Here is a 12,665-nt window from a genome sequence, read left to right on the forward strand (position 1 = left end):
TGAAACACAGGTCAGGGTGAATGGTCAGTGTGAGAGGGGGTGTAGTTCTGCTCGCTGTCCACTAGATGCTGTTAACTGACCGTCTAATGAAACACAGGTCAGGGTGAATGGTCAGTGTGAGAGGGGGTGTAGTTCTGCTAGCTGTCCACTAGATGATGCTAACTGACCCTCTAATGAAACACAGGTCAGGGTGAATGGTCAGTGTGAGAGGGGGTGTAGTTCTGCTAGCTGTCCACTAGATGCTGCTAACTGACCCTCTAATGAAACACAGATCAGGGTGAATGGTCAGTGTGAGAGGGGGTGTAGTTCTGCTAGCTGTCCACTAGATGCTGCTAACTGACCCTCTAATGAAACACAGGTCAGGGTGAATGGTCAGTGTGAGAGGGGGTGTAGTTCTGCTCGCTGTCCACTAGATGCTGCTAACTGACCCTCTAATGAAACACAGATCAGGGTGAGAGGGGTTGTAGTTCTGCTAGCTGTCCACTAGATGCTGCTAACTGACCCTCTAATGAAACACAGGTCAGGGTGAATGGTCAGTGTGAGAGGGGGTGTAGTTCTGCTAGCTGTCCACTAGATGCTGCTAACTAGATGAAGGTTCCTCACAGAGTGACCTGAAGTCTCTGAGCTGCAGCCATGATCAGATCTGATTCTCTAGATCAGGGATGGGCAACTTTGAGTATCGGGAGGGCCAACCATTTTTTTCCTCAGGCCACTTTGTGACCATGCACTTCCATCGGTAGGATACTATATTCACAACATTTAAATAACCAACTTTAGCTACTAATTTAATGAAGATAATTAATGTATACAGGCAATACACGTTTATTGTACCAAACACCAACATTGAGTTTAACAAGTAATATTCATCTTTGTATTGTGTTTCTAGTCTTCCCTCACATTCCATTACATAATCCAAGAACATATGCATTTCTCTGACCTTCAGCCTGCAGCTTCAGGTGGGAGGGGGGGTACATTGTTGGAATGAAGTTAAAACTGAATCAAATGAAAGAAAAACTTACACAAATAAGAATAACATCACGACTGACATCAAAGTAATAACCCGACTCCAAAGTCCAGCCATCAGCCCTGAGTCCTGGTGCCTCAGCAGGTCCGAGGTCCAGATACTGTTGGCCAAAGGAAATCAAAAGTTCTCTTTTCCCTGTGAAGGCCTTTGTCTGGTAGTTTGAGCTCCTTTCTACAGCTCACCCTGTTCCACCTTTAGTTTCCTGGTAAGCAATTTACAAAGTAGGTATTTCTGTTAAATCAAATTAAAGCCCATTTCATATATTTCAGTATAACTCAAAGAGGCAGGCTTTAAAGGTCTCTAACAGCTATTCAAACAGAAATCCAAGGAGAAGCCTCGATTTCTAACACCAACATTTAAACCCCAGGACAGGAAGTGGTCTCCTCCTACAGAGGACACAGAGACGCTGAGGAGTTTAATGACCAGAGCCCAAACCCAAACCCAGCATAGAGAGGATCAGTGGATGTGGTTCTGATGGTGTGGAGGTGGATCAGTGTGTCAGAGGAGACTCTGTAGAAGGAGAGAGAGCCAGCAGGATGATCCAGATACACTGCTACTCTACCAGAGGGGGAGAAGGAGGAGAAGGAGGAGGAAGAGGAAGAGGAGGAGGGGGAGGGGGAGGAGGAGAGGAATGTTTCTCTCTTATTGTGCCTGACAGAGTAACCTCTATCAGAGCAGCTCAGACTCCAGGACTGATCATTCTCTCCAAACACACAGTCCTCACTCTCTCCTCTCCTGCTGATTCCTCTGTAGGTCACTGATATATGAACCCCTCCGCTCCACTCGACCTCCCAGTAACAGCAGCCAGTCAGAGTTTCTCTGCACATCAGCTGTTTCCAGAAGTCAAACCTCTCTGGATGATCAGGATATTTCTGATTCTCTCCCACACACGTCATCGTCCTGTTGTCCTCGGACAGTTTGAGGTTTCTGTGTGCTGTGTTTGAGTCCAGGGTGAGTTCACAGGAATCTGATGAGAGACACAGACAGCAGTTTATCATCAGACCCACCTGAAGGCTCTCTGTTAGTGGTCCTTTCTCTAAAGCTTAAAGTTCAGTCATGTTTTAATGAATAAATACCACCTCCATCATCTGTGTCTCTAGAGAGAAGCTGACTGATCCACACTTACACTTCCTCACACCTGGTTTGAACCTCTGCTCTCCACCATGGTCCAGCCTGGAGGAAGAAACACAGTCAGGATGATCTTCTATCCAGCATGAGTCCTAGCTGCTGGTACCTCGTGGAGCAGAGTTCACTTTCTTAGAGGAAGCTTTTTGATTGTTATTTACTTTTTGTTGGCATTTAGTGTCAAACATTGTCACAGCATATTGTACATTGCATCTTCACATGAATTACATAAATATGTTCGTAGGTCTTTTCAGCAATATACACATGATGACACAAAACACACAGAGGAGAAAGACATAAAGAAATGAGAATAAAATAGAACAACAGTGAGCAATCAGGGAGTAGACATTTCTTTACAGCTGAGTTCTGGATCTGTGAAAACTAAGTCAGATTAGATTACATTCCTTTATTGTCACTACAGGGAAATTCAAAGCATTCCCAATGGTGCAATCACACATAACAGACAGTATCCTTTGACAATACAAGCTCAAAACATTCAATATATAATATATAAAGTGACTAAAGATGTGACCTATCATGCATAGAACAGTACGCTTACAAAACAATATAACATTACCATACAAATACAAGTACAAAAACAATACGGTCAATGCAGAACGCATTTTTAAACCAGTCAATAAATAAGTGATTGTACTTGTGTTTATCAGTGCAGTTGATAATTAAAGAACTACAAATAAATATGTGTTCTATAGAAACGGTCTGAGGGAGAATATAAAGTCCAGTTGGATGTAAACATGTACCTTAGCATCAGTTCATCTCCATTAGTGCTGTGATTGTCTGGCTGTGTTCAGCTCACGTATGGCACTGGGGTAAAAGCTGTTCTTATATCTATTTGTCTGTGATTTGATGGACCTGAAGCGTCTTCCCGAGGGAAGCAGCTCCAACAGCTGGTGTCCAGGGTGGGAAGGGTCTTTTTGTAATGGTAAAATCAGGCCTTTAGGGCTTTACAAAGTGAGTCCACTTCTCACAGGTTGGAGTAAATTGACCAATGTATGATTGACAGATGCTGTTATCTTTCCCATATTGTAAATATACATTGAGATGTCCATCCATCCATTTAGAGTCGGGCTATGCTTCGACAACCACTTCCTGGTTAATGCCTTTTCAGCGGAAACCAGCAGAATGTTCTTTCTCAAATTCCCAAAGTATAACATCTTGATCTCTAGATGTGTTATGTCTTTGAAAATGTCTTGTAAGGCGTTGTGTATCTCCTTCCAGTAGTCTTTGATACCTTATCTAAAGCCAGTTGAGTAGCACTTGAAATGTTTGGCTCTATGAAACCTGATGTACTTATATGATTCTGTTTTCTTCAAGGTTGTATCTTCCTGGTCGAATGTACTTATTGTAAGTCGCTTTGGATAAAAGCCTCAGCTAAATGTGATGTAATGTAAATACTTGGACAGTCCCAGAATACAGAAGTTTGCATTCTGGTCACCACAGTTCCTCCAACATATAGGGGGGGGGGGGGGGGGGTCCTATCATAGTGGGGAGGGCGGAATAAAATATCCTTTCAGGTTCTTCAAATGACCTCATGAAAGACGACACAGGAAGTGAGGATACCCGGCCCGGAGGAAGCCCGGGGTCCCCTTCTGGAGCCAGGCCCAGAAGCTTGCCACGGAGCCCGGCTGGGCACAGCCCGAAAAGGCAACGTGGGCAACACCTCCGCTTCTCCGTCCCGCGGGCCCACCACCTACGGGAAACAGCGATAGGGTCGGGTGCGCTGCCAGAAGGGTGGCAGTGAAGGCAGAAGGTCTCGACGGACCAGACCCGGGCGAAAGAAGCTGGCTTTGGGGACGTGGAACGTCACCTCTCTGGGGGGAAGGAGTCGGAGCTTGTGCGGGAGGTGGAGCGTTACCAGTTGGATCTGGTTGGGCTCACCTCTACGCACAGCGTCGGCTCTGGAACCTTACTTCTGGATAGGGGTTGGACTCTATTCTTCTCTGGAGTTGCTCAAGGTGTGAGGCGCCGGGCGGGTGTGGGGATACTCACAAGCTGGGTGCTTCGTTGTTGGAGTTTACCCCAGTGGACGAGAGGGTCGCCTCCCTACGCCTGCGGGTTATGGGGGGGAAAACTCTGACTGTTGTGTGTGCTTATGCACCCAACAGCAGTTCAGAGTATACGGCCTTCTTGGAGACCCTGGAAAGAGTCCTGTATGGGGCTCCTGAAGGGGACTCTTTAATCTTGCTGGGAGACTTCAACGCACATGTTGGCAATGATGGAGACACTTGGAGGGGAGTGATTGGGAGGAACGGCCCCCCTGATCTGAACCGGAGTGGTGGTTTGTTACTGGACTTCTGTGCTAGTCATGGATTGGCCATAACAAACACCATGTTCGAACATAAGGATGCTCATAAGTGTACGTGGTACCAGAGCACCCTAGGCAGAAGGTCCATGATCGATTTCGTTATTTTATCATCGGACCTGAGGCCGTATGTTTTGGACACTCGGGTAAAGAGAGGGGCGGAGAACTGATCACCATCTGGTGGTGAGTTGGGTCGAGTGGCGGGGGAAGCCTCTGGATAGACCTGGTAAGCCCAAACGTGTAGTTCGGGTGAACTGGGAACGTCTGGAGGAGGCCCAAGTTCAGGAGGCCTTCAACTCACACCTCCGGCGGAGCTTTTCGGGCATTCCTGTGGAGGTTGGGGACATTGAACCAGAGTGGGCGGTGTTCAAAGCGTCTATTGCTGAAGCCGCGGCGGGGAGCTGTGGTCTCAAGGTCTAAGTGCCTCAAGGGGCGGTAACCAGTGTTCGAAATGGGGGGGGAGCCAGGGGGAGCTTGGCTCCCCTAAAGAGGGGGGAGCTCCCCTGAAGGCAGACTTTGAGATAAATAGGGGGAGCCTAAAAAAATTGTGCATATTTGTGTCACACAGATTAGAAATGTTGAGTTTCTGTGAATAAATAATAGTCATTGTTCATTACAGTTTCTAAATATTTGTTTTATATTTGTTAATATTTCTGGGTGTTGCCATCTGTACGTGGCGGCGCTGCATTCTTTACGCTACTTACGTTGCTATGGTTATGGCGGCGATGCCGGCACGGTATTTGAAATGTTCATATTGATATTTTTTTAACTCTGGCTTTGTAATAAAAAATATGCTGAAACGAAAACAGCCAAGCCTCGCAGCTTTTGGATTTACAAGCAAAGAAGCGAAAGAGTCTAAAAATGACAACGTGAACAGAACAACTTTTAGTTGGCCGGCTGTAAGCGGCATGTTTGACAGCTCCACACCGAGGGAGAGGCCTGCCGATGCGGAGCCTGAAGAGGCTTCAGCAACGGCAACAGCCGCCGGCGCCACCTGCACAAGCGAACCTGACGATGCCCATGAACTGCCTTTTAACTGGACACAGAAAAGATGGAGTGACTGAGTGGAATGAAAGGTATCCATGGCTTTTCATAACAAATATGGATGTTGGATTTGCAAAGAGGCAAAAAGTATATTGATCTCCCTGTCGCTCACAGAAAAATCCACCGGAGTGCACCTTTAAAAAAAAAAAACATAGGGCTCCCCCGAAAGCAAATGGGTAATTCACTGGCGGTAACCCTCAAACCTCCTGGTGGACACCGGTGGTCAGGGAAGCCCTCCGACTGAAGAAGGAGGCCTTCAAGGATTTGTTATCCCGGGGGACTCACAAGGCAGTTGCAAGGTACCCACAGGCCCGGTGGGCAGCAGCCTCAGCCGTGGCCGGGGCAAAGCAGCGGGTGTGGGAGAAGTTCGGAGAAGACATGGCGGGGGGCACCAAAGTTGTTCTGGAAAACTGTCCGACACCTCAGGAGTGGGAAGCAGAGAACCATCCAAGCTGTGTACTGTAAGGATAATAATAAATAATAATAATAATAGATTTAATTTGTTAGCGCTTTTACAGGTGATCAAAGACGCTTTACAGATAATAGTGAAGAGAAAAGAAAAGAGAAGAAAGGAACAACAAATAAATATAGAGTTAAAGTTAAAGTCAAATAATACAAAAAGAATCACACATGAAAAGCCAGATTGAAGAGGTGAGTTTTTGTGAGTGTTTTGAAGGTGGTGAGGTCGGTGCAGTCTCTGATGGGTTGGGGGAGTGAGTTCCAGAGGGAGGGGGCAGCGACGGAGAAGGCTCTGTCCCCCCAGGTCCGGTGATTGGTGCGGGTGGGGATGGATAGGAGGTTGGCTTCTGATGAGCGGAGGCAGCGGGAAGGGGTGTGGTGGTGCAGCAGGTCTGTGAGGTAGGGGGGGACGTTGTTGACCTCAACTGATGGAGTGTTAGGGCGTTGGAAGGAGCACTTTGAGGAACTCCTGAACCCGACAACTCCACCCTCTATGTTAGAGGCAGAGCTGGAGTATGATTGGGGATCGAGACCAATCTCCCGGGGGGAGGTCGCTGAGGTCGTCAAACAACTCCACAGTGGCAAAACCCCGGGGGTGGATGAGATCCGCCCAGAAATGCTGAAGGCTCTGGGTGTTGAGGGACTGTCATGGTTGACACGTCTCATCAACGTTGCGTGGAAGTCGGAAACAGTACCGAAGGAGTGGCAGACCGGGGTGGTGGTTCCCCTTTTTAAAAAGGGGGATCAGAGGGTGTGTGCCAATTACAGACGCATCACACTACTCAGCCTCCCCGGGAAAGTTTACTCTAAGGTACTCGAAAGGAGGGTCAGGCCGATTGTCGAACCTCAGATTGAGGAGGAACAATGCGGATTCCGTCCTGGTCGTGGAACGACGGATCAGCTTTTTACTCTCGCAAGGATCCTGGAGGGGGCCTGGGAGTACGCTTATCCAGTCTACATGTGTTTTGTAGACTTGGAGAAGGCGTATGACCGGGTTCCCAGGGAGTCACTGTGGGAGGTGCTGCGGGAGTATGGGGTGAGGGGGTCTCTATTCAGGGCCATCCAATCTCTGTACTCCCAAAGCGAGAGCTGTGTCCAGGTCCTCGGCAGTAAGTCGGACCCATTTCAGGTGAGGGTTGGCCTCCGCCAAGGCTGCGCTTTGTCACCGATCCTGTTTGTAATATACATTACAAACAGGCTACCCCCCTCCTACCCCACTCCTGCCAAGAGGTAGCCCTTCCGCCCCGTAATGGGCCAGTGCGCACCTCGCCCATCCCGGGACCCCTCAGAGGGCCCGGGAAAGGCGAAGGCGCATTACGGCCGGGGAGGGGTCAGATGCCTACTGACCCACAGCCCCCCCCTCCTCACCAGTCCTGTGTTGCGCCAGAAAGCACAGACGAGGAGAAAGAGACAGACATGTCCAAGAGATAAAACTTTATGAAGGGGCCTGGCGTTGACCAAGACGCCGCTGTGCATATATCCTCCACACTCACACGATGAATAAGGCTGTTGACAAAGCTACAGCCCGTGTGGAGTGCGCACGAATCCCCGTAGGGCGGGCTCTCCCCGCCTGTCTGTAGGCATGTCCAATGCACTCGCAGAGCCAGCCTGCCAGGTGTTTCTTGGACAGAGCTTTCCCGATCACCCCGCCCCCGAAGCAGACGAACAGCTGTTCGGTGCATCTAAGGGCAGCCGTGCGCTCCAATTAACTTGCTAGCGCACGCACCGGGCAGAGGAGGTGCAGTTTAGGGGGAAGACTAAAACCCCCGAACTGAATAGCCCTCAACCTGAACGCACTCCTTAGGCTCTTGGGCACAAAGGAGGAGTTTGGTTTGAGTGTCGCGCCGCTCCGGTCACCCCGAGTCAGTAAACAACTAGGGTGCACCGACAGAGCGGTTAACTCGGACACTCTTTTGGCTGACGTTAAGGCAAGAAGCAAAGCTGTCTTCCACCACAGTGCTTTTTCTCCTCCCACGACAGTGATGAGATGACGAGATGGCTGCTGCATACACTTTCACTGTGGAATGCGCAAGCCCTCTGTCCACCAGTAACTGTAAGAAGGATAAAATAGAGCCTAATTCACAAGATAGGAGCTCTATTCTCCTCTCCTCACACCATCGCTGGAATCCCAGCCACTTTGGCCTGTAACAGGCTGTGGTGGATCCTGCTCCAGCTGCCTGGATAGACTGAATAACACTGGCCCGTTTCAGCGTCCTGTCCATCCACCTTGTTACTACACAGCTGAGTTTCCATTCCCCATAACATTGTGTTAATGTACAACCCCTCAGCTGTGGGACCGCAGCTATGAAGCCCCTGAACGCACCGCCACATGCTCCGTCTTATCTCTGCTTCAGTTGTTGCCCGCTTGCTGAAGAGAAAGGGATGATAGTCAGGAGGCGAGGCCTCCTTTTATACGGTGAGATGCGCGCGCATTCAGGTTGGCCCGCCCCAAGGCCAGCTACGTCTATAGAAATGTCAGTAGGTGAACGCTTGCATAGAGGGTAGTACCCATAGAGTCCAGTAGAGGGCGGAGCCTGTGAGAGATATAACTAAAGTTCATTACTGAATAAGTCACAAATCAGATGGAAAATGTAACTTGTTCCCACATACCTTGAGTCCTGAGTCCAGATTGATTCCAGTGTCCTATTCCTTGGTTGAGGATCAATCCCTGAAGGAGTCTTGCAAAGTCTCCAGAGAAAACAGCGGGTAAGTCGCACCTAGTCAACTCTGTTGCAGAATTCTGTGTCATATTGGAGGTCGCCACGATCAATTGATCTGCAATACGGCAGCAGTGCTTTACGGGTATTGAATCCCAAGGTTTCGGAGGTGTGTTCATTAAGGTCTGTGACTAAAGTCTAAAGGGATAAACTAACAGCGTAACGTTAAATGGTGTAAAATTGATGAATGGAGGTAGTATAGAAAGAAGGGAGTTTATCGGTACCTCGTGGTGGTGTGTGAGGACACAACTTTTATGCCCGGACTGAATAAAAACCGTATGTCATGGTTTTGGATTTTTGTTTTCATTTTCCACCTTTTGTTTTGAAATGTTTTCCTCCTTGTGTCTGTCTGATCCTACTCCCTGTGTTTGACTTCCTGTCGTTAGTTTCCCTCCTGTGTCTGATTGTCTCATTGTGTTCACCTGTTACCCTTTTGTTTCTGCCTCCCCTGCCAGCTGTGTCTTGTCCTGTGATTACCCTTCTGTGTATTTAGTCTTGTCTTCCCCTGTGCTCCATGTCTGTTCGTCGTCATTTCATGTCCCTGTCACCTATGCTTGTCCGTGTCTCCTGCCTGTTCCCGTCTGTTTGTTTTTTCCTGTCTCCCTCAATGTTGGTTACGACCGTGTTTTGGGTATTGTATTTTCCTCGTGTTACTTCTGTGCTATCCATGCCATGCTATTTTGCTGATTGGCTTTGAAATAAAGCTCGCTTTTTCTTACCTTACCTTTTTAGTCCTTTTTTAAACTGCACTTGGGTCCCATTTTCCACACACCCTGATAGTACCAACAGACCAGTATGGACCCAGCAGTTTTTTCATTTAGCCAAGAGCTTTATGAGCTTAAATACAATCTGGAGTGTATTTTCAATGACTGGAGGAGGGCCTCATCCCCAGCCCCAGCAGCCATGGTTCCAGCCCCAGTTCTGGCCCCAGCAGCCATGGTTCCAGCCCCAGTTCTGGCCCCAGCAGCCATGGTTCCGGCCCCAGTTCTGGCCCCAGCAGCCATGGTTCCGGCCCCAGTTCTGGCCCCCGCAGCCATGGTTCCGGCCCCAGTTCTGGCCCAGGCAGCCATGGTTCTGGCTCCAGTTTCGGCTCCAGTACTGGCTCTTTGGCTGATGCCAGCCCCCCATGTCCTGTCGGCATTCCGACCGTCTCAAGTCACCTCTCGAGTCCCCTCTCGAGTCCCCACTCGAGTTCCCTCTCGAGTCCCCTCTTGAGTCCCCTCTCGAGTTCCCTCTCAAGTCACCTCTCAAGTTCCCTCTCAAGTCACCTCTCGAGTCTCCTCTCGAGTTCCCTCTCGAGTTCCCTCACAAGTCACCTCTCGAGTTCCCTCTCAAGTCACCTCTCCAGTCCCCTCTCAAGCCCTCTCTCAAGCACTCTCTTGAGTCCCCTCTCGAGTCTCCTCTCGAGTCTCCTCTCGAGTCTCCTCTCGAGTCTCCTCTCGAGTTCCCTCTCATGTTCCCTCTCGAGTTCCATCTCAAGTTCCATCTCAAGTCCCTTCTCTAGTCCCTACTCAAGTGCCGCTGGGGGTCCTGCCAACCCCATGTCCTGTTCCGTTGGAGGCCCCGCCGTCACCTGTCTCGCCGGGGGTCCTGCCAACTCCTTGTCCTCTTCCGTGGGGGGTCCTGCCTACTCCTTGCCCTGTTGCGTTGGTGGTCCAATCGACACCAGCCCTTGCTCCATCCGGGGTCCCATTGACACCAGGCAAGGTCATGTCCAGGATCCCGTCTACGCTTGTCCCTCCGGCTCCGGTTCCTGTCCGGCCGACACCGGGTCCTGCCCGGCCTCCGGAGCTGTGCGGTCTTCGCCCTCGAGCCCGGCCCCCTGACTGCCGCGGCTTTTGCCCTCAAGCCCGACCTCCAGAGTTCCCCAGCCGTGGTCTTTGCCCTCGAGCCCGGCCCCATGACTCCTCGAACTCTGCCTTGCCCATGGCTTGCGTATAATATCGTCTTTAGTTGAGTATCGGAGAAACTTGATAATTCTTGACGCGGCTTGTCCTCCCTGTCTCCGGAGGCCCTCTGTACGAGCGCCCGGTGCGCTCTTTCAATGCCGAGCTCCGTGGCGGGGGGATCTCAAGTGCCTCTTCTAGTAAACTCTTCAAAAAGTCAACCATAGATGACCCCTCCGCTCCCTCACATCCTAAATCCTTATATTCTCCCGTCGGGATCTTCCTTCTTCGTCAGTCAGTTTATTTTCTTGCTGAATCATTACCTTTATCATCTTGCTCAGCACCTTCCACGTTTTCAATTCTCATTTCTGCCTCCTCTATTTTAACGTTGACGTTGGTAAGCTTGGATTTAATTTTGTTTAATTGTTGTTTTGTTTCTTTGCGAAAGTCCCGTATCTCCTCCAGAACTTTAGCTAAGCTAGCCACGTGTGGCTCTGCGGTAGCTTCCTCATCATCAACCTGTGCAGGCGAGTATTTGGTTGTATTTTCTTCGTTGGCAGAATCTGAGCCAATGTTTTCTTTTGTCCATCCTTTCTTCCCAACTTCGCCCCGTTAACTATTTGTAATTTTAGAGAGACATTTCTTATTTGGCAATTAAACGAGTCAAAATGAATCTCTTACCGGGGAGAAGCTAGATAAGCCTGCCATTCGGTATGGTGACGTCACCGGAACCATGACCATCATTTTCAAGTGAATAAAATCATCTGAATTGATATCGGGAGTCAAGTAGTTCATTTGTTTATCATGTAGCCGTGTAATAAACGGGATAATGTGCAGCAAGGCATCCCTTACACATTCTAAAGCTAACAGCTACCTGCCTACAGTCAACGGCTAATAGCTAACGGCTTAGTTTACCAGCTCTCCTCTTGTTGATATCAACATGAATGTGATGTTCATGATGGCATTATGAGGAGAAAAAAGGATGCGTACCTGGACGTGTCGATCATCAGTTTACTTAATAAAGAATCACAAAAAGTAAATCTCGGTTTCCCATCAGCGACTAGGTAATGTGCTGATCATCGGCCAAAGCAGGCCGGTAAATAATCAAGATAAAAATATAACACATAACTGGCAGATTGTGTTGTAAGCCTGTAACCTCTGAACAGAGAATCTGAGTCCTGCTGTGAGTGTAGCTCTGTTAGCCGTTAGCCGAACACAGTCAGAACTATCCAAACTGAACCGCTGTTGATCCCTTGCGTCCGTTATAGAGTAGAGTGGACTCAGCCGTCAATGAGGGTGTAAAAACTCAATGAAATATCATTTCAATAACTGTGTCATACATGAGAGGAAGAACATGACATTTGAGATGTTAGAGACACCTTCAGTCTGTCTGTCCATACCTGAGTGTCTCCAGTCTCCAGAGTGGATCCTCCAGTCCAGCAGAGAGCAGCTTCTCTCCTGAGTCTCCTGGATGATTGTAGCTCAGGTCCAGCTCTCTCAGATGGGAGGGGTTGGAGCTCAGAGCTGAAGCCAGAGAAACACAGCCTTGCTCTGTGACCATACAGCCTGAGAGCCTGGAACCAGGGAATACAGTAAAGTCAGTGTTTTAATGATGTCAGCATGAATGTACAGATGTTGACCAACTTTATTAACATGAACCTGAACCTGGATGAGCAGGTTTTAAAGTAAAACTATGTAATAAATCCTGACCTCAGAGTCTCCAGTTCACAGTGTGGACTCTCCAGTCCAGCAGACAGCAGCTTCACTCCTGAATCCTGCAGGTCGTTGTTACTCAGGTCCAGTACTCTCAGACTAGAGGACTGGGAGCTGAGGACTGAGGACAGAGCTGCACAGCTTCTCTCTGACAGGTTACAGCCACTCAGCCTGGGGAAGGATTAGCATTGAACACAATTATTTTATTTATCATGTTTTAAACCGATCAATGTTGTTTGTATCTCCACTTACAGAGCTTTCCTGGAGGCTTTGACCACTGGCAGCAGCCTCAGAAGAGCCTCCTCTGAAGCACAGTATTTCTTCAGGTCAAAGACGTCCAGATCTTTTCCTGATGAAAGTAAGATGAAGACCAG

General features: G+C 49.0%; 1 protein-coding gene across 1 annotated transcript; it reads right to left on the reverse strand.

The window, feature by feature from the left end:
* Nucleotides 1-806: 806 nt before the first annotated feature.
* On the reverse strand, nt 807-12,644 carry LOC307040836 (neoverrucotoxin subunit alpha-like). The gene is made up of 5 exons (XM_079683998.1): nt 12,544-12,644; nt 12,289-12,462; nt 11,979-12,152; nt 2,151-2,197; nt 807-1,991 (listed from the first exon to the last, which is right to left on the reverse strand). The coding sequence occupies exons 3-5, from the start codon at nt 12,137-12,139 to the stop codon at nt 1,411-1,413; spliced, it is 789 nt and encodes a 262-aa protein (XP_079540124.1). The 5' UTR covers nt 12,140-12,152; nt 12,289-12,462; nt 12,544-12,644; the 3' UTR covers nt 807-1,410.
* Between the last annotated feature and the right edge of the window lie 21 nt (nt 12,645-12,665).

Source organism: Notothenia rossii (genome assembly GCF_949606895.1).
Source record: "Notothenia rossii genome assembly, chromosome: 5".
NCBI classification, from domain to species: domain Eukaryota; kingdom Metazoa; phylum Chordata; class Actinopteri; order Perciformes; family Nototheniidae; genus Notothenia; species Notothenia rossii.

Coding starts and splice junctions, on each gene's coding strand:
- LOC307040836 (XM_079683998.1), bottom strand. CDS start 12,139: ATGGTCACAGAGCAAGGCTGTGTTTCTCTGGCTTCAGCTCTGAGCTCC. Junction 2,198..11,978: donor TGGAGACTGGAGACACTCAG/GTATGGACAGAC, acceptor TTCTTCCTCCAG/GCTGGACCATGGTGGAGAGC. Junction 1,992..2,150: donor CAAACCAGGTGTGAGGAAGT/GTAAGTGTGGAT, acceptor GTCTCTCATCAG/ATTCCTGTGAACTCACCCTG.